Source organism: Aureococcus anophagefferens (assembly GCF_000186865.1).
Source record: "Aureococcus anophagefferens unplaced genomic scaffold AURANscaffold_66, whole genome shotgun sequence".
Taxonomy (NCBI): Eukaryota; class Pelagophyceae; order Pelagomonadales; family Pelagomonadaceae; genus Aureococcus; species Aureococcus anophagefferens.
The window spans coordinates 44,211-71,637 of NW_008705618.1; the positions used below are offsets into that span (position 1 = coordinate 44,211).

Below are 27,427 nucleotides of genomic sequence, written 5' to 3' on the forward strand. Positions count from 1 at the left end.
AGTCGTAGAGAATAATCCGATGGTTGCCATTCAGTGCTTGCTTAAGCTCATGGGATCACCGATTCTCCCGGAGTACCTCTCCGCTCTTGTGAAAATGGACATGTCACTCCACTCGATGGAGGTAGTTAACCGGCTCACGACTGATGGGATGGCTGAACTTCCCGCCGAATTTATTCGTGTGTATATTTCCAACTGCATCTCCTCGTGTGAGAACATAGATGACAAGTACTATCAGAATCGCTTAGTGCGGTTAGTCTGTGTTTTTTTACAGTCTCTGATAAGGAACAAGATTGTAGACGTCAATGATCTTTTCGTTGAAGTGCAGGCTTTCTGCATCGGGTTCTCTCGCATTCGAGAGGCGGCTGGCCTCTTCAGATTGCTCAAGACGTTGGAGTAGCAAAACTCCTGAGTGCGGTGTTTGTTTTGTAGCACCCTGGCCGGGTAAGGGGGGCTATTTCGCAGGGCTGTTTGATTACCACTGGTGGTCTTGTGTCTCGTAGTGGAAGCCGGGCGGGCCGGGGCCAGACCAGGCGACCTGGTGGAAATATCTCACTACAGACCATACAAACAGGATCTTACTGTCCGAGAGACTTCGGGGCAAGATTTCTTGGCCAACCGGTCTTTGTTGCGGCTAGAGAGATAGAGAGGTTACCACCCTCATCTCAGTGAACTGCACCTTGATGTTGCAGTGCACCTTACCCCACGGTGCTCTGCAGGTGATCTTTCACGGTCTCGTTTGAGTCATGGTTTTGTCCCAAACCATGACGGCGTCTTCGTCGCGCGCGGGCTCCAAAAGTCCGACTGTCGGACGCGCTGGCCGTACAAACCGCCGCCAGCCCGTTGGGCAGCCTTCGCATGGAGCCGCCCCCCCCCCCACCGNCCCCCCCCCCACACACACACATAGCGGGATAGCACCAGCGGATAGCACCGGGGACGGGGCACTAAAGCGCGAGGCGGAGCGGCGAGGCGGCGGCTGTGTCGCGAACTCAGACCCGCCGGGTTTTCCGAGGCCGACGACGCGTGTCGTGGCGCCCTCGGTGGCGGACGTCGGCACCGTGCTCGCGACCGTCTCAGAAAAGTCGCCGCGCTTCGCGCCCGCTCCCACGCCCTGCACACCCCTGGATTTGTGGGAAGTGGCAGTGCGTCGAAAAGCTGAAGCTTCTCAACTTGGCATTATGCTCTTAATTGCAGGTCAATTGCGCATGCCTCGTTTCCCGCCATAAAAATATTAAAGTGGACTAAAGAGCCTCTTATATTTCCATTGTCTTGAATAATACAAGTATGACTGAAAGGAACGGTGTAAAATCTATCGTTGCTCCTAAACTTGACAAAGCCTGGGCGTTTTCCTCTTCCATCGGCATCTCGTGTGACGCGGCCTAACCATCTACCACCAACAAATCTTGAGCCGACCCTGTCGTTTTTCCGCGCAGTACCACCACGCCCTAACCAGGACAGAAGAAGATTGTGTGACAACTCATCACAAGCGTCCATCATGCTGAGGACACGACGAAGGTCGCCTGGCATCTGGCACGTGATTTTGATGCTAGGCGTGTTAAGATTGCAGCGGAAACACAGTGAAAAACAGTGAAGGAAAAAGCGTGGACACCATGACTTCCGTCCAGCACCATAAAGGACATCTGAGACGAGCGGGTGGCCTTCGGCTGCCATGTGCACACGGATTTGATGAAGGCGGCCCGTCCAAAGGCGGATCTCAACCAAACTGTACCAAGTTTGATTCGGATGACTGCTACTGCTGCAGGTGCTGAACTTCCTGCTACTTGCGGCTAAGTGTCCATGTGGGCCACTCCCATGCATGTGTGCGTGCGGCCCAAGTAAATGAGCAACGGCAGCAATCTCCGTGACGGCGCCCATACCATTGCAGGAAACAATCGAACGCATAGAAACACGACCTGGGATGGCCTCGCGGATTAACGGCCAGGAAATGAGTGTGCCAGGCGCCAGCTTCACGAGACCGTCGCAAAGGCACACATAATGTTTTGCCACTCTCTTCGTGCGAAACAGGAGCTGGAGCCAAGCCCATCCCCAGTAGGACCGCGCTACAATAAGCGGACCCGATGTCTGTGCATCGAGACGGTGAGAAACTCCGTAGCTGAGGCAACGGTCCGCCTGAATTGGATGCTGCTGATAGGCCACTGGCAAAGTGTTAATGGAGAGCTGCTCGCAGGTTCGAAGGAGCCAGAATAATAAATCACGTGGCCTAGCTTGTCGATCACCAGGCCCGAATGGCTCGAGGTCACAATCTAGAGGGGCTATTGTCCTGTGTTCGCTCAAACCTCCCTGTGTCATCACCCAGGTGCGTTCAACCTTGACCATGTCAGCACGTATCTTGGCACACCAGGAAACAGCCCATTTGCATGGTTTGTAGAGAATCACCCAGTGTTCGGCACACCACAAAACGCGTGGAATATCGTCCCGGAACTCACCAAGTGCCTTACCCGGGCAGTGTCTGTTTTTAGCAATCTGTTGGGCATCGTCCAGGGGCTCGGCCCACCGGCGCATAATTCTAATGGCAAGGATGAAGACGTCTTCGTCGAGCAATTTAGCCGCAGCAAGGGCGTGTACAGTGTCAAGAACACAATTCGGTGGTGGAGTGCAGTGCCTACTACTCGCCAACGGACCGTCGATGGTCCAGTAGGTGACGATGAAGAGCCTCAGACTTTTGAGAAAGTTCCGCTGCGCTATATCCAAACCTTCCAGAAGGGGCATCGGTACATTTCTAATTGACAACGCATCCACGATGAGACGCCGAATCACGAGCAACGCTCCTACAAAAGATAAGGTGCCGCTCAGCAGACTCTTTGTCGCTAAGTTGAAAGCCTGGCTCCTACATGAAAGCACGACCTTCAATGCCTCCTGACTGGCTAGCACACGCCTGGCCCATCGTTGTTTTCCGTTGGTAATGCTGAAATGACGATACGCCGACAAATTCGAAGTTGAACGGCTCAAGTCGGGCCATTCAGGATTTAATCCTGATCCGATTGCGCTAGCATATGGAGCAAAAGATTCAGCAGTTAGCGCCAGGGATCCTCTAGATATGTTATCTTCAACATACTCCAAGGGTTCTCGCTCAAGTATTTCCCATTTCAGTTTCTTCGTGTCGATATCGGCCAATTTAGCGCAGGCAAACCACATGTAGGCAATCGATTTCTCTCTCCTGAATAGGTGCCATATTGCCAATTCGGTCATTGCCCAAACCTGACCACTCTGTGCGGCATTCAACACGTATTGTGTCCATGAAAATTTCATAACACTTTCACTTGACAGTCAAAACTTTAATACGATGGGCGCGCCGCCCAACCCCGTGGTCTTCAGACTCGAGGAGCCAAAAACCGCATGAGGGGGGCGCATAATACCGCCATCAAGCCCCCCCCCAGAAACCGACGCGTCTGATCGAGTCCTCTTCTGCGTATGATGGCGCAGCGCAGACTGCGACGAGTTATCGGCTGTCGCTCGTGGCATCCTCTTCTATTATTGAGCGCTGGAGCGCACCCAGGAAAATCTTCTCCTAGCTCTATCCAGCCGACCCTATTCTTTTCCTGGGGGTCCTAGACTAGGCTAGTCCCCGAGCATCTCCCGAGCTGGGTGGAGCCCATGTTGAAGGCACACCCAGCTCCATTATCCTACATTCATTGACATAAATGATTGAAACAGCCGATGGTAGTGATATGCAAATGAAGGTGATGCTTTGATATAAACAATCAGTGGATTTATTATCAAAAGGTTATACACGAAGAATATAAAATATGGAAAAAAAATGCACCTTTCCTCTATGATCTCATTATGACACACGCTCTTGAGTGGCCGTCTTTGACCATACAGTGGATTCCTGACCCGTCGGCCCATATCAATTTCAAAAAGAGCACTGTGATTTGTGTAGGCAACGCAGTTCTGAGAATGTGGCGCAGAAACTCGTGCTTGGTACACATACGTCGAATGGTGAACAGAACTATCTAATGATAGCATCTATCAAACTACCCGACTTGGACATGGATATGACCAAAGGTATTCACATATCCACGTACTCCGGCATTGGATCTTATCTGTGTCACAGTCTACAAAAATCGAGCGCACGGCAAGCTTGAAATTTGCATAAAGATAAACCATCAAGGTGAGGTGAATCGGTGAGTTCTACGGTGCAAACACTTTGCAAACTTTTGTCTGTAGCGCTAGGTGCATGCCTCAGAATCCTTTTATTCTGGCCACCAAGTCGCCATCTTCCGAAGTTCATGTGTTTGACGTATCAAAACACCCATCAGTACCGAAAGACGGGAGCTTTCGTCCTGAGCATCAGTGCACCGGGCACACGAAGGAAGGCTATGGTCTCTCTTGGAATCCGCACATCGCTGGACAGCTTCTGAGTGGTTCTGACGACGGTAGTATATGCTTATGGGATATCAACCAAGCCTGCATGAAGATTGCCGCATTAAGCACGTGGCAGGACCACGTTGATGTTGTCGAAGATGTATCATGGCACGCGCATAATCCTCACGTCTTTGGATCAGTCGGTGATGATAGGCAGCTGCTCTTGTGGGATGCACGAAATAAGCAGCAAGATCCGTTTGCACGGGTCACTGCTGCTCACTGTGCCGATATAAATGCAATAGCATTTAACCAACATCATGAATTTTTGTTGGCTACCGGCTCGGCAGATGAAACGATCAAAGTCTGGGACATTCGGAACACCTCCGAAGCCATTCATACGCTTTCGGGCCACACCAAAGAAGTTTTTCAGCTGCAATGGGCACCATTCAGCGCCTCGATACTATCCTCATGTGGAGCGGACAGGCGTGTGCGTGTATGGGATCTTAATAAAATTGGGGCGGGACAGACAAGCGTCCCTAATTTGCACGACGATGGCCCTGATGAACTCATGTTCATCCACGGTGGTCACAACGACAAAATCTCTGACCTAAGCTGGAACCCAAGAGACGATTGGATACTGGCTTCTGTTTCGGACGACAATATTTTGCAAATATGGCGAATTGTAAGTACAAATCAGGTACATGTACATGTCAATAACTAGCTTGTTGTTTAGGGCAACAATATTCATGGGCACTAAAGAAACCAATTATACTTGGCCAACCACGCCCCAGATTGGCTGGCACAATGGTGTTCGCGAAGAGCCCCGAAAAGCCCTGCCCCTGACTAAAAGCCGCACTCCATGTAGGAAGTGGGGATAGTTTACTAGGCCACTAACGCCGCGATGACGCCAGTCAAGCTACTATCCAGCAGGTGCACTGTCCGGCGACTGTAGAGTAGAAATCCCCCTATCTCTCTAGGTTCCATCTCACCATGGCCCTTTGTTTTACTATCCTGGGGCACTTGTATACGTAGTCTCAAGCAAAGTGCAGTCTCAAGGGCCATAGTAGCCAACGCTGGGAAGCTGATTTTTCGTCAGGGGCATGGATGCCAAGCATGGTGCGCACCGTCAGGGCCGCTGGGTTCCTTGCGTTCACCCTGGTATATTACAACAGGGTCTTGTGAATGAACCCCGACCAGTCCAAGATGCGGCTGCGCCCATCTTTTTGGTGATTCTTTGCAATCCAGGTGCCAACTCGGATTCATTTGGTACATTGCACACACCACGTCAACTATAATCCTGCCCTCTGGGAAGGAGTCCCAAAAAGAATCTACGGCATCCTGCATTATCTATTCTCCAAGGTAGACCCGTTATTGGGTCTATTCCGCCGTGAAAATCGGCGGACGAACGGCAATCAAAAAACTTCGGTAAATGCTGCCTCCTCAGGGTCGCTTCTCCCCCATATTTTTCACCGACGGTATTACTTGCATTTCCTTTGGAATTCTCAATAAACAAATGACTTTGCACATCCAGGCGATTATTTGCGGCGGCGACTGCTGCTGCCTCTCGCTCAGTACGCAAAACTTCTTGCCTTTCGAGGTGTGCGGTGTGGGCACCAGCGTAGGCCTCTGTAGCGGCCTCTGCATCATGATTTATGGTCAGAGCCAAGCCCAAGCTGCCAATAGCATCACGCGAGGCCTCTGTGAGTTTTTGGTGAATCCCCGACATGGCCCCAGTCTCCTCTTGCTGTTCAAAGCTCAAGGAGCACGAAATTACACCCTGCTGTCGATGGCCTGGGCGACCAAGCTCGAAGGTTGTCGGCGTTGCTTTCCCACCGGCACTGATGAGCGCATCAAGACGAGCACGAGACTCTCCTATCAGATAATCAGGTAGAGGCGAAGCCCGTTTGCTCCAAACTTGCATTAATAGCGGCTCTTCGCTCAACAAAGTTTCGTCGACGATCATAGATAGACCTAATTTCTGAATCAGTCTGAGAGAACAAATGATTTTTACACCGATTTTCTAGTTGTGACGTTCATGCTTCCAAGTTACGCTCGTCCCACCGTGCTTCACCGTTGAGGAACGTGCTTCAATATTCCACAGCCGAACGACCACATATGGTGCTTGCTTAGCACGAGACAGGCGGCCAAATAGTCTGGCGGCAAGCGTGGTGTCGGGAAGCTCGGCTGCCGCCATATCGCTTATTGTGAGCGTTACTTGTGGTCCTGCGTGCCTGTTGTCCTCGTCGTCATCCTCTTGAACCCCTGCAGTATCATCCCGCGGAAGCTTCTTGTGGCGCGATAAGGCATAGTCGACTTTGCTTTCTGCAAGCATAGCGTGTCCACAACCATTGCCAGTCAAGCGCAGGGCGGTGATTCGACGAAGCTCCCAAAGTTGTGTAGAAGACAGATGAAGTCTCCCGACAAACGCGCCATCCACACTTGACTTATGATCTTGAATCTCATCTAAGGGAGCTTCGTCGTCGAATATGTCAAGTGAAAGCTCGACAAGAGGAACATTGTTTGGCGTTGATCGAAGGGGCAGCGGCATATGCGCGCACCATGAGGGATTGCGTGTGTGCGCACAGCTGGGAGTGCGTCCCGTTTCGACACCATTCCATCGAACCACGCAGTACGCATTTGGAAAATGTGAGAAATTATCTTCAACGTCTGCAACAATGGGCCGTGGTGACAAAAGGCTGCGAGCATCTCGCCGCTCCTTCTCTTTCTCCCTGTTCGGTGCACGCAGGTCACTTCCATTGACAATATGGAGAAGTAGGTGGCGACCAGATTCCATCGAGTTCCAAGCAGCCATTAGAATAGTGACGAGGGTACTTCTCACAATATCAGAGCTGGTTTTGCTAATCGCAGATCTCTCAACGACAAGCGCGGTTGCTCTCGAGGCCACTTCAGAATCAAGCGTCGAACACCGGTCCTGGAGAAAATCAAGACTTCTGGCCGCAAATACGTTTATTGATATGGTCCCACGTACTATGACCGCTGCTGCCGTGGCTTCCCGAGCTGATCGAGGTCGCAATGGCAATTCTAACACCGTTCCATCGACAACCTGTTGCCCCGTACCTGCTTGAATGAGTGTGTATGTCTGTTGAATTTTAGCCCCGTGCAAGGCTGCTCTTCCTAGATGTTCGCCCTGTTGGTCACCGTCTTCGTCGAAAACATCGAGGCATATTTCGGGAAGTGGATGCTGGTCGCTCGATCTTACCACCCCAGGATACCAAGGGTCCGCAGATATGCAGAATTCAAGGTAAGATACGGGAAAGTCACAGTTTCCATGACGCAATGCGGTTCGTAAGCAAATCCTTTGCTGTGGGGATGCCTTTCTGTCCGAACCAGTGTTTAAGTGAAAATATGGACACCATGTGTGCCCACTAGCATTGAGTATTAGCTTAGGCCCATCGCGGCAACGGATCTCTCGGAAAAGATCAATATAAAGGCGCTCATCTCGCAAGACTTTGGATGTGACGGATAAAAGTATCTCTCCATCATCAAGATGCACATCAGACTTGCTCTCCCCCATGACGATTTTGTTCGTGCTTAATGCGATCCCACCCAAGTTGAGATACAAAAATGCCTTATCACCGACGTCAAAAAGAGACGTTATATTACTCGAGACCCGCAGTTGGGACACCCTTAAGATAACCTCTGCCTCTAGCTTGGGGTTGAAAAATAACCTAGAGGACCGTGTCAAATCAAAGCACGTGGTCTAGACACCGAAAGTACTGTAAGGCAAGTTCGAGTTTGCCGCGCGAATGTGCTATTGGTTTGCCATCGGTGGCCTTGCAACTGGCCAGGAGAGGTACCCAGAATCGGCGACGACGGCGGTCAATCAGACTGCTTAAGTCAATCGTTGTGGCGCCAAGCATCCCCAAAACGCCGACATAAGTGTGATCCTCAATTTCGATGCAGAGTTTTGAGCTCTTGGCCTGCATTGAGCCCTCACTCTCATCACCTTCTATCTGCATGCAAGGGAGTGCGAGGACCTCGTCCCATCTCGGATCCAGTGTACTTTGTTCGATTCGAGTGACTGCATGGCTGCTTCTATAGCACAGATCTGAACTTTTGTTTGAGTCAGCTCGCCGCGTTTCTACTTTTTGTGTCCCTTGGTGGTTCAAGCGATGTTTCTTGTCAGAACTTTCGACACTGCCCCCCGTGACGCGATCCCGAAGTAGCACAGAGAGTGCAGTGTATGGGTTGCTAGAACCACTAAAATCTGTTGCACACAGGTTTTTTGCGCGAATGACTGCGATGCGAAGGCAATTGGGCCGCATCCCAGGAAAACCGTCATTGCCATCCCGGGCACCTCTAGAGTCAAAAAATGCAAGGTCGGAATTATGAACCCAGCGCAATGCCAACTCGATTTCCCCACACGAGCTTCCGCCACTATGATCCTCAGCCCCGTCAAAGCTGAGCGTAAACCATCGCCGGTGTGCTTGACGATCGGAGAACTGATGCAACGCTACCCTGGCATGACCCAGTGACTCGCATGCACTGCCAAGATTCCAGTCAAAAACCCTAATTTTCAAGGCTACGCCAGCTGTATCAGCCGCTGGGATTCTATATCTCTCGCTCCACTGAGGTTCGAGAGTACGTTGTACCACCTTTGACTGACGTTCCTCGTCGTTCACACGAAGCTTCGTGAATGGATCTGCTGCTGCTTGACCAGAATATCCACGCACGGAGTGATTGAGGCCTCTGGCCCGAATTAAGGCAACGAGTAGCTCATTGGGTGGCAGAGTTTTGAGTTCATTAGGCTCCTCCAGCGTCTCGAAATAGTCGAGAGATGCATTGTACCTAAGTACGGGCGCGCGTCTTTGAAATCACGTCAAAATTTCAAAGCAGTGGGAGAAATTTTGCTAATAATAGCCAGTTGTTCCGCAAGAGCTCGCTTTTGTATGGGAGACCCAGGCCTAGCTGACCCGAGATGGTACAAGCACAGCAAAGACCAGCACTCGGTCCGGGTGTGGGGGTACCAACACTGATAGACCATTTTGACAACGACAAAAATATGATATATCATCAACCGGGCACCCCTAACGCACGCTTGCTCGGTCGATTCCCCCTCGGTGAACTTCTACGTGAAACACATTCGTGTTGAACTCCAGGCATACCGCCACTGGACGGCAAGTTCAATTTCTCCACGGGATATGAGCCCGCCGCTGATGTTCTGCTTTTCTCGATCATTGAGACCTTCCCGAGCCTTAAGAGCAGGGAGCGCAGGAGCTGAGAGTACGTTGTGCAATCTTGGTTTGTCAGCGAGCACATACCAGCGGCGTGTTGATCTGCCTTCTTGAAGTGGGGCGAGCGGGATGTCAACTCGTCCAATAAAATCATTGCCAGAGAGATCGTCCCAGTCATCAACCGTTACTTCAAGCTGCAGAGGAGCACTATCTGCAGCGTTCGAGGGGCACACCCTCAACGAAAGGATCTCATTCCACACTGGATAAAGCGACTTTTGCTTAACTGAAGATGAGACGCGCCCACCTGCACAACTCAATGTCACCAATGGATCTGAAGTACTAAGCTGTCCAAGAATGTTGCGATCCATTGCGGGCAGATTACGCGCCTGAATGACAGCCACGCGCAGTTCGTTCGGCATCATCGACTTCGCGTCCGTGGCGAGGCAATTTGTGTTGTCACTTCCCTGGATGAAAAACTCCCGTGCAAGATTTGCCACGATCGAAAATCGCAGAGAGCCTTGAAGTCTGGGAGGGCCGTTTTTCTTCAGGGGTGGTCTCATCAACATCAATTCAACATCCTGCTCTGATCCTAGATTATTTAGACAAGTATGTAGAGGGGTTCGAGCTTCGCCAATGAGGACGTCTTTGGCCGGCGAATTATCGTTCCAGACCTGGACAATAAGCTCGGCTTCGAGCGATGTTGCCGCGGCCGCCCCTCTCCGCGTGGCGGAGGTGCGATCAGCACCTTTTTTAATCCGTTCGAAAGCATCAACAATCGCGAGGCCCTGAAGATAGTCGATGAGAAGCTCCAGAACTTCACCAAACCATTCACAATCTGTGCCCTTGCCATTCTTTGTTGTTGTCCTAGCTGAGTGTCCAGAGAGGTAAATGACGCAAAATGGATCCTGTCTGTTGCCACAGGAAGATCCCCAGTACTCTGTCTCTGGCAGTGATGCTGCAATAATCTTAAACATTTTTAATTCGAATCCACGTTGTGACGGCGCGCTGTTTGGAATCTCTCCACCATTCTCGCTAATCTGGAGAGTTTCAATCAGATCCTGCACCCGTCTGAATGGAATATGATCAGAAGCAAGTTTAGGTGGTACCGGAGCACTCTCTGTTGTGACGACGGTCCAGAATGATAGAGGTATATCGAGAGCGTGGTACTTATGGTGCAGAGTGATTGATAGCGGCTGCCACTTGCTGGTTAGATCGGACACGTTGATATAGGCAGTCCCAACGAGCTCGTCTAGACATGGATTGTTGTCTTCGAAGAGTTCGATGTGAATGCTACTTTGACCTTGCAGACTGTACCAGGTAGCCAGTGTCACCACTTCACTTGTAGGCCACTTGATCAGAGCTGTGCAACTTGAAGTGGAAGATCGCTGGCTGCTCATGCCCAGCGTAAACCGCAGGTATAGACCCGGATGTGCCGCCATTTTAAATTTTCTGTCATCACCCTGGATATACGGCTCCAGGAGAGACGCAAACCCGGCCACGTGCACGAAATGTTTCGGCTGCGGTCTTGCAGGCGCGTCTTGTTCATTTGGCTGCTTTTTTATTTCGCCCGCCAGACGAGGCGACTGAAGCTCTGGACAAGGACCGACAGTAATGTGGGTTGCCACAGAAACGACCATGCATCCGACAAATGGGCTTGGGCTGGGTAGTCCTTCCACTGGTTCCTGCACAATTTCTTTGGGCGTAGACAATGTGTTGGATTGCATTTTGAGACGCAGTTTGGCTGAGTCGGAACGACTTTTGCTCTCGTGCGGCAATCGAGCGCAGCCACCAACGAGGCACGCTCTCGAATCTCTGTCGGTACTCCAGACCTCGATTTCTAAGAGCAGCCCACCGAGGAAAGTACGAACCTCGCCTGGGGTTGCAACCGTGCTGTTACCTTTCGAGGAGGGGGGATTCTCCGCGAAGCGTGTGATACATACGGGCATGATGTCAGCATAATTGACGTGTCGATCCCCTGCCACTCTGTTCGGGGTAGTCCCTGATACCAGTGGTAAAAGTGGCACTAGTGCTGTGTGAACAGTTTTGGTGCCGAGACGCGCAACTAGAAATCCATAACTCAGAGGTTTCCTCAGGCATACTATTCCCCCAGCGTCGCAAATTTGGCAGGCAGAGGCAAAAGCCGCGTATACAATCCGCTCGCGGTCTCTGGGTTGCAAAACTATTGTCAGCCAAACTGAGCTATCTTGAAACGTGTCGTTGCGTTCGGTCTTGGCACCGTTCAAACTCGCCGCGTTCGTGTCAAGTGTCGGTTTTGCACCTCCGAGGCTGGCAAGGGCGATTGTACCATGTTTGTCATCATCGGGTCTGCCAATTGGGTACAAAAGATATTCTTGAGCAGTCCAGCGCGGTCGAACGGTGCGGTGTCTAGGCAGTGTTTGGCCAACTTGCACGCCACTGAATGTGACTACCACGTACGGATCACTTTTCCCGAATGGATCCGCACACGCAAGGTCATCACAACCGAGCACATTCAAGATAATACCACCCTCTCGGCGCCGTACATCCGCTAAATGCAGTGCGTTCTTGGTTGCCTTGAAAGAAAGCTCGCTATGAGCTCGTTGCTGATTGAGGAATGTGCGCCGTCCATGAAGCCCTCGCCACGCGCGTTGTATCTTCGTGGCTGCCAACGCGCGCTCGTTCTTTTCTTTCCGAATTTGAACAAGCAGGTTTCGACATGAGCGACCCTTGTACACGCGCCACGCATTTTGGATGCGGAGAACCGCGCAGAAATGAGCTTTCCGCGTAACGGTCCATGACTGCAGCCAAGAGGCATATCTACGAGCGAGGGAGCGCCGGTACCAGGTCTGAATGCGTGCGGCATGCGCCCGATCTTCTAGTGAATGCTCACCAAAATCGACCACTAGCAAATCTAAAGCGCAGGCTGGAATTGTTGCGGTACTCGGCCAGGTCGATGTAGGCACTGGCAGGGGGAAGACATGCGGTGGATGAGCCGTACGACAGGCATCTAGCTTGGTTGGCCAGGGGCTTCTTCCATCCCAAAAGTTGCCGACATGATGCGCCCTCCCGCGAACAAAGCCTCCGCGCAATCCTGGTCCAAAAATGGACACGTACGGCCACCTTTGGAGTGAGCCGGGCCATCGAGCCGCACCCACAAGATGCGTTTGTCCCCAGGGTACTGTCGGAGTTGGGTCGGACATGCGGGCAGCACTGGAATCACGCGGATCTTTCAAAGACGCGAGCCCGTGCAACTGCAACGATAAAGCGTGCGGTAATGCGACACGTGACTCTTCAATAATCAGATGGGCGGTGAGAAATGTATTCCCGGCAGCCGAAATTATGGTTCCACGACCGTCTCGAATGCTCGCCATTAGCGCAGTGATGTTACCGTCTCTAGCAAACTCGAATTCAAGCGGAGATGTCCTGAGCAATTTGTTTACATCAAGAGGTGAGCAGCCGCCTGGTGGGTCCACGTAGTAGTCGGTATGCGCAGAGGAAAGGCGTTCAAACTCGCTCCAGGCAAAGGCTAGAGTCTCGTTTGCGCAGGCATGCGCGATGCCAGGTGCACGCGATCCTGGACAGAGCGCGTGTGAATTCCCATGGTCCCTTGCAGCTGATAGTAACAGCACATCAGCGTCACGCGCCGCACCTGCAATGCCGCGACCAAAGGGGAGCAGGAAAAGTTGTTTATCAAGGCACCCCTGGAGCCCCGAAGACGGGGCAGCAGGGCAACACGACCCGACCACTTTTCCAGACCAATGTATGAAAATAGTAGTATCTTTCTCGCGAGTATCTTGCGGACGGTCTGTAAGTGCTGTCACGCCCGCAATGAACAGTCGCAATCTAGATATGATGTCATCGGCAGTGTGGCGAGAAAGAGTCGTGGCATGCAGAGCGGACGGTGACCCTGCGATCTCTGCGCCTGGTGCACTTTTCTGGGTTAGACAAACGTCCTCAAATACGACACGATATCGAAGTTGAGCAAGTGACACTTGGAAGGAGGTGGGTCTCTGCGAGAGGTCGTTCCTTTTGTCATTGCGAGGTCGCAACAGTCGTGGTGAGAACACGGAGTTGGCCAGGTTGCCGACGGGTCTGAAGCGAGCTCGCAACTCGAGGTAGCAAACTTCTGCCTCACTGCAGTACCGCGGGATCTTAGCAAGTGCATTGGAACCTAGATAAGCGATGCCTTGTAGCACCTTACCTCGTCTCAGCTCAATCCAAAGCGCACCACGGCCACGTGCCCAGTCCGCTGCCCAGACTTTTGGCAACCACACGAGCACTTCCTGGGGCGCGATCCTGAATTCCGATGTAATTCCCCCCCCCCCCCCCGACCTCAGCGCTAATTCTGCTGCCACTACCTTCTCTTGGCATCCATAGCAGACTGCAATCGAAAGATCTCCCAAGTCCCTCGTACTTCTAGGGGTAAGCTTAGCAGAATAAGATTGCGATGTGGCAAGTGATTTCATAAGCCCGGCAAGAGAGGGGCTCTCTATACAGCGCTTGGGTCTTTCGGCCACATCTGGCTTAGTTAGGGGGCCCGAAATTCCCAGTATTGCAATTCTCAGCCGGGCTCGCGATCCCTCTGTGACCACCGCTGTTTCTACAAGTGGCTTTTGCGTACTTCTCTGATGAAGACGAACTCGAACACTACCAAGCCGACCCGGCGGATGGTAAATACGACCGGTTTCTAGGATGGCGGGGAGCCTACCTTGATGAACTGACGCCTCTTCTAAATCCAGGCAATTGGAAAGTTTGGGGTCGATACGGCATTGCGAGTTGACGTCTATTTCTCTTGATTGGAGCGCGTATGTGGTGCAGAATGGGGGCACCTGACCCTCGATACCTAGTTGGATAGCTGCGTGACCGAGGAACCTTGAGCGGACACCCGAGGGTCCATTCTTGACTGAGCTGGATTTAGCGCCGCGAATCGAGATATAAAGTATACAGTCACTTGGAGATAGAGTCATTGGAAGCAAGAAGTCACACCTGCCCCAGTGACGACGGCGCGCGCTATCCGCGGATTGAAATTCAGTATCACCGACGCGTGTGCCAGCCCAGTTGATAGTTGCGCTAGCATCGCATTTGTCACTGCCGCCACGAGAGCCAGGAACTTGAACTGCTAGCAACTTGTATGGAAACGAATCTGCCCCCCAACGATCAACGTCGATTGAGAAAGACTGCTCGGTCAATGTGCATGCGGTAAGAGAGACCACTGTAGAAACGTCGCCCTCTGCGTCGCGTGTGACGTTGTATCGCGGCATCAAAGATATTTTCATGTCGTGTCCTTGTGGGCACCGACCATACTTGAGCGGAGGTTGCATCATTGTCGACTTGCTTCCCGCAATGAGGGCCATTCCAAGAAATCCCTCCCTTAATCCGTTCTCCTTCGCAACTTTCCAAAGCAGTAGCTTGACTTCGGGCCACGCCTTCTCGTGTCCAGCGATAGCCGCATGTCCTACTGGAAACTCAATGGGCACTCCGCAGTCGAGAGAGCGTGGACCATCTTTCGGGCTATCACTTGCGTCTTTAGCCTCAGCTAGCGCAACACGACGACGATTATAAAAAATCTCAATGGCGACAGTGCGTATCTCCTGCGAGATCCCACTGAATGATAATTTACGAACCGAAATGCACTTCTGTGGTGCCGTTCCATGTGTCCGGGCTGGACTATTCTTAGTGCCGCGGCGCAAACGAAGCATTCGCTCTCGTCTGACATGGTTTTTCCATGCAGCTGCGCCATGAGTTACGGAGTCACCAACGTGCGACACCATTAGACGGGGAGACAGGGCGATAGAGATACTTCCCTGGACATGCGGCTGTGTCGAGTATGCGATCCCCTCCTTTGGGCGCAACGGCGCATCAAATCTGTGTGCTGGCGGGCTGCGCAGCATGCGCCCTTGAATCTGGCATTGACCGAGGAATTTATGCTTGTGGCCAACAGGTTGCGAATTCTGATTTGGGGTCAAATCTGCCCACAACTCAATGAGCAGTTGATCATTGATGCTCCCGCGTTGTCGCCCTAGGGGCAGAATGAAGCGTTCGCCAACAGCTTCCGCACAATTATCCTCCCAAGTGGGGTTGTGAACGGCACTGCAGATCGCAGAAAGCCGTGGGAGCTGCCTCCCGTTTAACCACAATCTTGCGTAAGATCCACTATAAGAAAGATCACTCGCAGCAAGAACGTAGACATATAAAGCCTGTGGGGCTGGACTTTTCGATTCGGAGCCATAGCGAAGCCAGTCGTTGATGGCAGGTATGGTATCCCTGATTAAAAGCCTCACCACGAGGGTTCCGCTGCCATCCTCAGGTCCTCCGTCCACTGAAGTTGATTTTTGATCCAACTTCAGAAGTACGCAGTCTTTATCATCGTGAGGTTGCGTTGGGGTGAGCTGCTCTGGGCCTCGCAGTGTAGCCTGTGTACAAACTGCCTTATAAATTGCGGCTGTGAAATAGGCAAGTGAAGATCAATGTCCGGCATGGTTGAAGTTGCATGAGTGAATTATCACTGGAACTGTCTTGTCCTAAGAAGGACCCTCGCTGAGCATGACCGTCTACAGCAACCTGAGCGCCCGGGGGTATGCCGGATGTAAGCGCATACATTGCGGCAAACATGTGAGACTCTCTGTAATGCGTGCTGGAACCACGCAGCGCGCCGCTCAGGTCAAGGCCACGTGGCGACTTCCACAAACACAATTATGTTTCATGGACAGGGCATATCGCCGTGTTGTAGACCTCAAAACGGAGCGCGGGACAGTACTGGCGTCGCCAGATGCGGTCCTTCGCGCTTTCTTCATTGATGGATAAGTCCACCTTAAAAGCATTTTCAGGGTCGTCACCCCAGCGAGGACATCTCGTTTGCCGTCGCACATCAGTCCGGCCTATCTCTTTTCCATCCCAGTAACAGATGACGAATGGGCTCACTACCGGGATTTTCGTGCTGTTACCCACGCGAGGGAGTCGCATTCCACGCTGCTGTATTTGAGTTTTGCTTGTGTGTAGAGGCTTGCCGGCGCTGTGTGCGGGAATATCTAGGTCATGTGCCTCGACAATATGAACCATCAGGTGGGGCTTTGCAGGAACAAGGTGTCCAGCCACGTGCACTTCGCCACCAACATACCCCTGGTCAGTTCGGTCTTTAATGGGATTTAGTTGTTTGGCAATCCTCTGGCCGACTGCAGAGCGAAGTTCGAGCGCACGAAGTCTCGCCTCACCAAGGAAATTGTCGGACCCCATGCTATCGTGGTCATACACCTGTAAAATGAGTTCCGCGGCGTTCGCTCTATTGACATTTGCAAACGCCACCTCATTTGGAATGTCGACGCAGAAAACATCACTGCCACTGCCCGAGTGTTGCAATCGACGGAAGAGGGGATATATGGATTGCGGGGTTACTGCAGAACGAGCTAACTCTTTGCCGTGACATTTTGCGACGACATAAGGGTCCGACGTACGCGGTGCACTCGAGAATACTTTAATGTCAGCGCCTTGAAGGTTGGTTCCATATAGGACTTGAAGCTTGTAGACAATTTTTCTTTTGTGGCTCCCTTCTTCACCGAAATTATCTCCCTCCGAGCTGAGCGTGTCGGCATTCGTATCGTTATCGTGCGGTGAACTGATTATTGAGCTTGCATGGCCCAAAAGAAGCCGCTGGCTGAGCTTCTCGCTCCACGCTTTCGCTTCGAGAGACGCTGTACGATCGTGTTGCACATTCTCTGCGCAAACAGACAGGTGTGTGGGTGGTGAGCAGAGATGAGCTTGACTCACCAAAAATAGCGCGGCCGCCAGATCGGTCTATAAGAGCACACCTTGCTTGGATGGGGTTCTCTGCGCCGCCAGTCAATCCAAAAATCGCCCTCAGGCAGTCAGTTTTGACCTCTGATGTCTGATTTGGACCTGAGTTTGCAACATCCAGGAGCACTTTGACAATTCCACCTGAAGATGCCTTGTTTGCCAGATTTTGATGACTATGCACACCGCTCTTGGTACCCGAGCCGGAGTTTTGCACTAAAACTTCCGCGCCCTTGGGGGTTCCCGCCAGCGCTGCTAAAATGCGCGCAGCAGCAGGTTTAGTCCGGTTTGCTCCATGCACGAGAGCCTGAACAAACACGGCAGCTCCGCATGTGCTAAACAGCTCATCGATAATTCCTGAGGGGATAGACTCTTCCTCAGTTGTGCTGCTATCATCATCATCGTCACTCTCGTTGCCATCGTCTGCGCCATCTCCTGGCAGCAGGGTGGAGCTTTGCTGAGATTCTGTGCCGGAGCCGCCATCAACCCCGGTCACAATTGGAGGTCTGGTTTTGGATGACGCTGCACGATCAAGCAGTTCCGCAAGCGCACAGAATCCTTCGTGCGAAGCATCCCCTAACGCAGGGTTGGTAGTTGCTGTGAGGCGGATTAAGTGTGGGAGAATGCCGGCTGCGAGAAGCTTTCGGCGCGAAGTTCCGTTACCATCAGAGAACAATCCGCGCACTGCTGTAGCGCCATCGCGCCGATCGACGGGTGGACTTCGGTCTGCCAGAAGGCCCACAATTACAGGAGCAGCTCCCTGGGATAGAAAAATGTCAGCGATATCATCTACCTTTGAAAGAGCCAAATCAGCTAGTTGCATGATTCCATCACGCCGTTCGTCGGCAGCACCGCGCTCGATGCGGATCAGGATTCCTCCAAGTTCTGCTTCGATCGGGCCGCGCATAAGTTGCTTAGCCAACAATTTGACGTCACGGCGCTTTTGACGCTTCTCGTCTCCAAGGTCTCTCTTCTTTTGCAGCCTTTGATCTTTGCCTTGACATGGTGGTTTCAAATAAAACAGTATGACACTGAGTGATCCCAGCATATCGGTTGTGCTCGATCGACCATGTAACAACTTAATCCCCGCTGTGGCGTGTTTTCGTGGAATGAGCCTGAACGGCACAGCACGCTTGGCACGCTTGTCTTCCTCTTTGTAGCACTGTCGCAGCAAATCAGATCCCTCCAGAATAACTTGACCGTGACAATGCCGAGTCAATGACCCCTGAGTCCACACTTCGAGGCGAAGCTCGGTGTCCTCGACTATGGGATCGATCGCTTCTGGAGTCCCGGGAGAGTCAGCAACCCCAAGCGCCGACTTGCTTTGCGGCAAGGGGAGCAAGAAGGTCTCCGACCCCCGAGGCCACTGAGGTTGCCCGTGTTTGTCCAAACCTGCGGATTCTGTGCGCCCCACCTCCCTTCCACACCAGTGCACGCACACCTGCGAGGGAGTTGAATCTGACAATATTTGCATCGACGCGTAAAATAAGCGTCGAAGCGCACATGCAGCGCACGTCCACCAAGCTGAAAGTCGGACCCTCCAACAACATGCAGATAGATGGATGATTCTACCACTGGGAGCTCTGGGAGGTCGATCGGACTGATCTGTGTCTCAGCGAGCGCGGTGTCTGCTTGAATCCTAGAAGCTTCCTCGACGTCCGGTTCTTCGTCCGAACAGTCAAATGTGGCCATGACTTCATTCCGACCGGCCTTGGCGGCAGCTTCTAACATTGCAGAGAGAGCATTGCGAGATTGTGGTGCGCACTCGTTTTCATTTGCGTTTATCTTGATTAGACGCCACCCCCGTTTCGGGAAATGCTGCCCGTCTTCTACGCTCTCTACAACTATTTCACCTTGGTGAGGGCCATTGCCCCTGCCTCTTTCTCGAGGGGGTTTCCAAGTTATCCCCGGGTTCCGAGGATCGAGCCGCACCTGCTTGACGTCATCCGAAGCCGCATTGAAGATCAATTCTGCGTGTCGCGCTGCAGCGGTGTGACTGAGTGGATCTGTCCTATCATTCGCCCGCAGTCGTATTTCGGTGAGGACTGCACTAGGCGACGAATTCCCCGACAAACTCTCCCCATTGATGGCAAGTAAGATCCAGCCCACATGAATTTTGGTTTTGGTTGCAACTGAGTTTGGGTTTAGTCCTGTGACCTCATTGTTCTTTCCCCACGAGGCCACCCCGAGCTCTTTCCGAGCGTCAATGCGAATGATTCGTTTATTAAGATAGCGAGGGGCAATAAAATCAAAGTTAACGACGAAAGTGCGCGTCGAACAAAGGCTGCTAATCGCTTCGGATAGATCGCCTTCGTCGTGCACAGGCATTGATGCAATCCGTTCAAGGAGCCACCCCCCCCTTATGCGTAATTGAGCGGACATGGAGTTCGCCATCACTTGCTTAACCTAAGGTAGAGAGCTAGTATGCAATTATATTAAGAGTAGCAATACCTCGAGATGGCCATGTTGATACCCGTAGGCGCCAACATTCGCCTTGGTCCACACGATTCCTAGAGGCTTACGCAAATCAAGGCTGAAACATTTCTTGCGAACCGTTTTTGCCTGGATCTGTTCGTTCTTTTGACGTTTCATGGACAAGAGCAGCCTTCGATCTCTTCGAAGCTGTTCACGCTCGCGACGCCATTCTATTCGCCGGGTAAACTTAAGTACAATATGCTCCTCGGAACCGGCTTCATTATCGACGGACTTCGAGCTTTCTTCTATAAAGCCCCTCAGGGCGCTGAGGAGCTGGTCCCGATTGCGCAGCCGTTCCCCGTTCAGTTCTACGGCGCGCCATCCCACCTGCACGCCGAGACGTGAAGCCTGCGCGTCCCTGCGAAGTCCCAAAACGGCCAAGTCATCTCCTGCAGCTGCCGCAATGGAGCGTGTGCGTGCCCTGGATCGAGTCGTCAATGCCTCAAGACCGGTGTTCAAGTCTTCGATTTGAGACTCCAGTGACTCATGAGAGTCATTAATTTTGGTGTGACTTTGATCAATCGATTCCCCCATTCCTGCTCCGTTTGCTCTCGCTGCTTCTTTTGATTTCCAAAAGCGCCGCAAGTTAAAATCGCGCCGGTCCTTGCTCAGTTCAGTGGGTTTATCCGCTATCACCGAGTCTGGGGCCTCATTGCCAGCCAAATCATGGAAACTTGCAGAATCTGCTCGTGGTGGTTGTTCCCGGACTAACGGCAGGGAGACTCCACTTCGGGCCTTGATGTCTGCGCGCTCTGCGTGAGGGTGGGGGGTTACTACCCGAGATCCGCTACGATTGGCTAAAAGAGCAGAGGTTTCGTCTTCATCAACTTCGCCCCAGATGACTCCAAGCTCTTGGTTAGGACTGATGGTAACAACAGTCTCAACGTGTGCGAGTTCATGTCGTTTAATGCTCCCGCCCTCGCTTGTAGCCCCTATCGAATTTTTTGTTTCCTCATAAGCCTTGGGTCTCACACTAGCATCTAACTTTGCCATTGTCGTACGCCCGCCCTTGTGAGTTTTTGTTCTGGTGGTAAGAGCGTCAAAACGCTCCAGGCGTTTTTTTGCCCTTTTGCAGAAGGTGTTAAGTTTGAGTGCTCTCGCCGCTCGGACACGTCCCTTGGCCCTATCCGCTTCGCGGCGACTGATTGCTGCCACTGCGCGAAGATTCGAACGTTCCGCATGGTCGGCTCCCTTTTCTACTGCGCGAAGAGCCTCGCGAGCTGCACGCGTTGCATACTCTGCAGATCGCTCTAGAGCGCATAGCATGCGGCGACGTTCATCCTCGGCAACCATTGCCAAGACTGAGTCTGAACGTTCAGCTTGCCAGCGTTTGATTGCAATCCTCATGTGAATCTGTCCTTTCCAACTCGCATCTGCTGGGCTCGACAATATTTGCACAATTTGTTGTGAAGGGGCATCAATCCAATCCTCATCGAGGCGAATGGCACAACCACCGAGTGGTAAATCTTGACGAGTTGGCTTCTTTGTTTTTACTTCCAATCTCAATTCTTCACGTGCCAGTGCACTGTTCGAGCGTGCCTTGCTTATCGATAGACGCAAAATGTCGCTCGGCCAAACTCCATCATTCCCCGCGAGTAACAGCACGGAGGAAACGGCCGATTCACCATGGAGAGAGGCACAGATATACAGCGCCTGCGCCTCAGGGGATGATTCTGAGAATTGAGATATGGCAAGACCTTCAATGGATACCACAAATGCAGGCAATTCGGATTCAGGAGCGAGGGATGTCACATCGTCAGTCGGGGACAACAAACGGCCTAGCCCCTCAAAACTAGTATTTGGGAACACGTCTGACTCTACTGAGATTTTACCACGTTCCAACGGGCTGAACAACAAGATTATTTTTCCAGAGTATCGCGCTGAAGAACTCGTCGTTAGCTCGTACTCCCGTTCTTGACCCTGAATCTGGCTGTCCAGAAGCTCGTCGTACGTCAGGACAGCTTCTCCAAGAAAATTATTTTTATCATGGTGTTCATTCGAACTCCACATTTCCACGGATACCATTCTTGGCGTGCTAACACTCTTCCGTGGGCGAAATACTTGAATTTGGACACCACGATCTTCCGTCCACACGGGGTTTTGAGTTGCGTATCGAGCAGGCGTACGATATATCTCGCGACCATTATGCTTGACGATGGCTGACGGACTGCTAGAACCGTCGCCAAGAGCATCGACAGGACAAAGATTCGCGCCCCGTAAGATGCGGAGCTGAATATTCGTGACATGGTCTAGAGTTGATTCATTGGAGATGAGTGCTACTCGCCTCACGAGTCGCGCTCGCACACCAAGGCGTGCGATGCCTTCAAGCACTGAGTCTGAAAGCGAGCGAAATATCATTGCACTCAGGCTGCGCACGTGTAAGCGAAATAGCGGCTCTGGTTTGAAAGGCTCGGCATCTTTATCGTGCACCCACCGGAACTCCAGCTCGATCTCCCCGCAAGTTTGACGTTCGGACCTTCCAGAGGGCACACACAAATCTCGCCAGGATCGACATGGTCGTCGGTGGAAGAGCTCGGCTATGACATTCACACTGCAACAGCCGAGAAGCTCACAGTTAATTTTGCGCACATCGTGATGTAAAACCTCGACGGCAAGTTGCATATCCCTGATGCCCGTGCCCGCACTTGTTGTCTTCTCTTGTAACAGGGAGGTTGACATCACGAACGTCTCGCGCCACACAGGAGCTCGTGTCTGTAAAAGGACCGTCGAGCATGCGATTCTTTGTTGGTTCCTCTTGATCAGAACATAGGGATCACTAATTCCGCGATCGCTCAAAGACGATTTGTTGAGGCTACGTAAACCTCGCGCTTGGATAACGGCAATGTGAAGTACATTGGGCGGGCCCGTGGTCTTTTCGTCGTCAAGCGCGTCATAAAATGAACGAGCCGGATTGTGAACCCAATTCAAAACCAATTCGACCTGCGAAACTGCTATGGATGCTCCCGCATCAACATCTTTCCTGAGAGGCAGCCAGAGCCGAAGTGGTAGAGCGTCAATTGCTGGGTTGCGCGCAAGAAGGCTTTGGAGCTTGAGCTCGGCATACGAACTTAGGGAATTGTTGCGCGCACCATCTCCAAATGCGATTTCAAGTAATGCACGCGCACCATCACACGCATGTGCAGAAAGAGCGCTGGACTCGTGCCACAGCGGATGTAAATTGTGTCTTATTGGTGAGCTCTTCCAGGAATCCGCGCCAACTTTCAGCTCGACAAATGGATACCTGCCGGTCTTGCTATCCTGCGAGTATTCGTCGACTTGCAATCCACGAGCGCGGACCAATATGATTCTTAGTTCGTTGGGCGCAAATTGTGGGCGCGAATTTGGGCAATTCGTGTGCGCGAGAGATGGATTATGCACCCAACGTGCGGCTATCTCAATTTCACCTCGATAAGGACTCTTTCTTATGCTTGTGATTAGTGCATCATCGGCTCCTTCATCGTCGAGTCGCAGCCACCTTCTCTGTCTCAACTTTGTGCGAAATGATGACAATGGCAAGGTAGCGCGACCTAGGAAATCGTTGTTGGATGTTCGGTCCCAATCCTCTATGACAATATCCATTCTTGGACCAGAGCCGTCGTCATGCACTTCGGTGTGATGGACCTCAAAGCTAAACACAGCATTCCAAATAGGGTTCAAAGACGATTGCACGACGCCCGACTCTGCAGCCTCCATTACCACACCATCCGCAGAGGCTATCGTGATTCTGCTGAAGGGATCACTTGTTCTAAGGTGAGTAGGTGAGAGTCGCCGATCAACGGCAAGTAAGCCCCGAGCTCGTACCAGCGCCACGCGCAGCTCGTTAGGCGCTGCCCGGCCATTCGTACACCTGCAGTTGTGTGTATCTTTTAGGAATACTACTGGGCGCCGTTGCGTACGGTTGATCGAAGAAGCCGAATGCGGGATTATGGGTCCAGCGCATTGCCAGTTGCAAGATTCCGAACGGCCCTGGCTGCTCTGCCTCGTTGACTGCCACCTATCGAGGGGATAAAAGTCGTGTCAGCGGATGCGCTCCAAGTAATCACCTCATGAGCAGAGCAAGATGCGTTAGTAGTCCCATCTGTAAGTTGCAACCAATCCTCAGATATGGATCCCTCCTTGAAGGTACCAGGAAGCGCAGCACCGCAAAGCGGCAACAGAGCGCAACCCATAAGATCGTGTGATGTGAATTCATCATGATTATGCACAATTAATTCGAGATATGGCGGCTCAGAGTCACCAGCTACAGACTCATATGCCGGCAGAATAAACTGTTCGCCCCACTCGGGGTCCAGCGTCGAGTACGCCACTGAAGTCTTCTGCAATTCAACATCGCCGACACCACGGACGCGCAGAGCAACATACGGATCACTGCTTCCATTGGACTCGAGACCTGAATTTCCAAGGGGGGGCTTTCCTGGTTGGTCCGACTCCTCGTTTCGACGCGCCTTAGCAGAATGGCCACACGCACGTATCCTACGTCGATCCTTGAGATAAAGGCCTCGAGCCCTGAGCACCACAACGCGAAGCTCGTTGCGATCACGAGGCACGTATGGCTGGCATCGGCGCCTCGATTCCGCGAATGCAGCGTTATCATCATACGCACCAACCAGAAAGCTGTCACCACCCAAGGTCCTTTCGGGTGGCGTCGCGTTACCCCCAATGGTGACAGAACCTAAATTTTGTTTTACGATGTCGATCTCATCATCTATTGCGCGTTCTACGCGAGTGTAAATGGTTCCTCCCGAGTAAAACCCGCTCGAATTGCCGATAGTCTCCCCGAGACGTGCAGAACTACATCCATCAGTAGGCGGGAAATTGTTTGATGGCATTAACTCTAGCTTGGAGGACCTTGACTTGTCTTCCACCAAGATATCAAGGTCAAACATGAGGATGCCGGACATCTTCTGATCTGGGCATTTGAGCTGCAGAGCAACCTTCTTGGAAGGGCATTCGCCCGCCGCACCAAGAAGCTGAGACGAGTGCAATACACACCGCCTCGGCGTGAGGTGTAGCTCCGCCCGTCCAAGCGCGGCACCTGACTCTGCCGGCACCCTGTCTATGATAGTTATTTGAATTAAATTACCTGTCAATTCATCCAAGTCTGTGTTGATGCTAATCAGTTCCCCCCCCCAATCGCACGAATGGCCCGTCATCGCCTTGATGGTAGTCCGTGATGAAGTGCCCCCCACGCAGATAGTGCAGTAGCGTTCGCGACTCTCATGGTTGGGTCCTATCATAGGCGGCTTCTTGAGGCAAATATTTTGCACCCGAAGCTTTGCGCGGAGGGGAACAGGATGCGGGTGTGGCGCGATCGAGCAAGCTGCCAAGGCCGTAGCGGCATCGAGGTAATCCCTCCCGATTGGTGCTGTAATCTCGGTACAAAAAAGTGTAAATGAAACGAGCCGCCGCAACCCTAGATGCTCCACACCCCGGCACAACAGGGGCAAAGTGAACCGTACAGGATTCCGCTGATTTGATGTCGCAATATCGGCAAGTGAAGTGCTGGCCACACCAACGAGCACTTGAGATACCTCATCGGCATACCACAGCTTTATAATTAAACGGCGACGCTCGAGCACAGCCACAGTGGTAGGCAACAAAATAGGAACGTCATTGTGCCACTGCGTCTCCGCCCTGCGAAGCGTGTTGATCTTAACCCCCCCGAGATTAAACTCAATATAGGTCTCGCCGCCTGCGATTTTCTTGTTCGATATCTGACCCGCCAACGTCGAATTTACGCGTGCACATTGTATACTGATGCAAAAATATCGATTACGCTCGAGCCAGGCAGTAAAATTTAATTGCTTCAGTTCACCACTCCCTTCTTCGCTAAGATTTACCGAGGAAAACCTGAATGTAGGTGTCGATGCATGTATTGCGGCAACGACATTCTGGAGATCACAAGATGCTTGGCCAACTGTCGTGTCTACGTTCATGGCGTTGTCATTACAAACTGAGATCTCCAATGATTCGCGCAATAATGCAGGCTTGAAAATATTCAAAGTGGCTGCCGCCCCTGGAACATCACCTCCAAGGTCCTCCCACTCCGCATCGAGGATCTTTTCATTCTCGCCGAATGGAGGGCCCAAGCTCACACTAGTTAAAGTCTCCGTCCCCTGCGATGAGTGCTCAGTGTTGGCACCTTCAATATCTCTCATGCATGTTTCCCCATGATTCGCGGACTCTGATTTTGCCTTGCATTCGTGTTCACGAAAGGCCATCTTGGTCTGCAGATGCTGTCCGCTCACGCGATTGGCGTTTCGCTGTGAAGTGCCCGTACTACGTACTGTGAGGGATCGGCCATAAGTGTATAGACTGGCAGTGGCGAGTCCCAGTAGGAATACAACATAAATTTGCGTAGCTTTGCCAGCTCGTGCAAGACACAGCGTGACGGAACATTTGGAGGAAAAAGACCCACACGTGCTCGAACTTTTTGCTTCTGCGACTAGAGACTCCAAAGGGAGCTCCGCGGCACTCACGTCTTTGGCTGAGTTGTCACCGCATGACAAGCTTATGCGAAGTACGGCTCCGTGCAATGGCTCATGAATGGCAGGCGAAGCTAACGGCACGAGTATCGCTAGACGATCGCGCTGGGGCCAATTTATGTGACCCTCATTCACCTCGTATACACACAAGCTGGCTTTTAGTTGGCCAATCGGCCTTCTAGAGTGAAGGACTTCAAAGCGCACATGTAAACTTAAAGGTGATCCACGCTGCTTGTGGTGGTCAAAAGGCAGTCCAGAGATCTTCAAACAAGAAACTAAGAGTTCCCTCCCCGTTGATCGTCTCAGTCGGAAATTCACATATGCGCAATCCAGTGTATCACAGCGCCGTCGGCGTAGTGGAAGTGTACTGTAAGTCAGTGGCAAATGTCGCATTATTGACTCTCCAATAATTGCTTCTCCAAAAAATCTATTTTTCCTCTTTATGGCGCCAGCGCTCATAGAGTAAACATTCACGGTGAGGTCCACACCATCGTTGCTTGGGTGCCCCGTCAAATCCGACCGCAGCTGTCGCTGAATGCGAAACGCGTACGGTTTGCCGGAAAAGCAAAGTTGAGATCTCCGGGGAAGCATGTGATCAGCCGTTGCGATTCTTGCATTGTGTAATCTTGAAACTCGGAGTAGCGGGCTTAGCGACGGGCGCACAATTTCTTCCTGACCAACCTCCTCACCATGCCATTTCACCACGGCGTATGGATTCCCTTGAGCTAAAAACCTTGCGGCGGCTACCTCGTCGCGACGTGATGCCGCCTATGAACAAGCTGGATGATTTACAGCTGATTACAAATCATGATGACTGGTAGGATCACGCACCAAGCTACTTTGGTGGTCTATTATGTCGAGATCAAGTATAGACACTTGTAGATTTGGAAGTGATTCCGCATCAAGTGTCGAGTGGTTCGTGTTCAACGGAATATCGATAGCGTCGACGCTTATCGAAACACGACCAGGGACCAGACGATTGATCTGAGGTACCACACTGCGCCTACTTAAAGAAGCTTCGTTGGGCTCGAGGAGATCCAGACCAATTCTGCCGGCCGTGACAGCGAGATCACTGCCGCAAACAAAGCAGACACCTAGACACTCGAACTGACTCTGGTGCGCCGAATGCTCGATTCCAGTTTTTTTGAATGTGCCATGGAGCTCAAGGCGAAGATTCGGCAC

At 52.0% G+C, this 27,427-nt stretch overlaps 3 protein-coding genes across 3 annotated transcripts; 2 read left to right on the forward strand and 1 right to left on the reverse strand.

Moving 5' to 3' along the window:
• Position 1: 1 nt before the first annotated feature.
• AURANDRAFT_34198 (hypothetical protein) lies at positions 2-397 on the forward strand (the record flags this gene model as incomplete). The annotated part of the gene is made up of 1 exon (XM_009043742.1): positions 2-397. A coding segment is annotated over one exon (396 nt), but the record flags the coding sequence as incomplete, so codon positions are not given.
• An 853-nt stretch (positions 398-1,250) lies between these two features.
• On the reverse strand, positions 1,251-3,207 carry AURANDRAFT_68127 (hypothetical protein; the record flags this gene model as incomplete). The annotated part of the gene is made up of 4 exons (XM_009043747.1): positions 1,251-1,376; positions 1,411-1,517; positions 1,574-1,750; positions 1,779-3,207. The coding sequence occupies 4 exons, from the start codon at positions 3,205-3,207 to the stop codon at positions 1,251-1,253; spliced, it is 1,839 nt and encodes a 612-aa protein (XP_009041995.1).
• Positions 3,208-3,659: 452 nt separating this feature from the next.
• On the forward strand, positions 3,660-4,808 carry AURANDRAFT_72762 (hypothetical protein; the record flags this gene model as incomplete). Its single annotated transcript, XM_009043743.1, has 5 exons — positions 3,660-3,698; positions 3,742-3,839; positions 3,899-4,023; positions 4,130-4,142; positions 4,192-4,808. Coding segments are annotated over 5 exons (891 nt in total), but the record flags the coding sequence as incomplete, so codon positions are not given.
• Between the last annotated feature and the right edge of the window lie 22,619 nt (positions 4,809-27,427).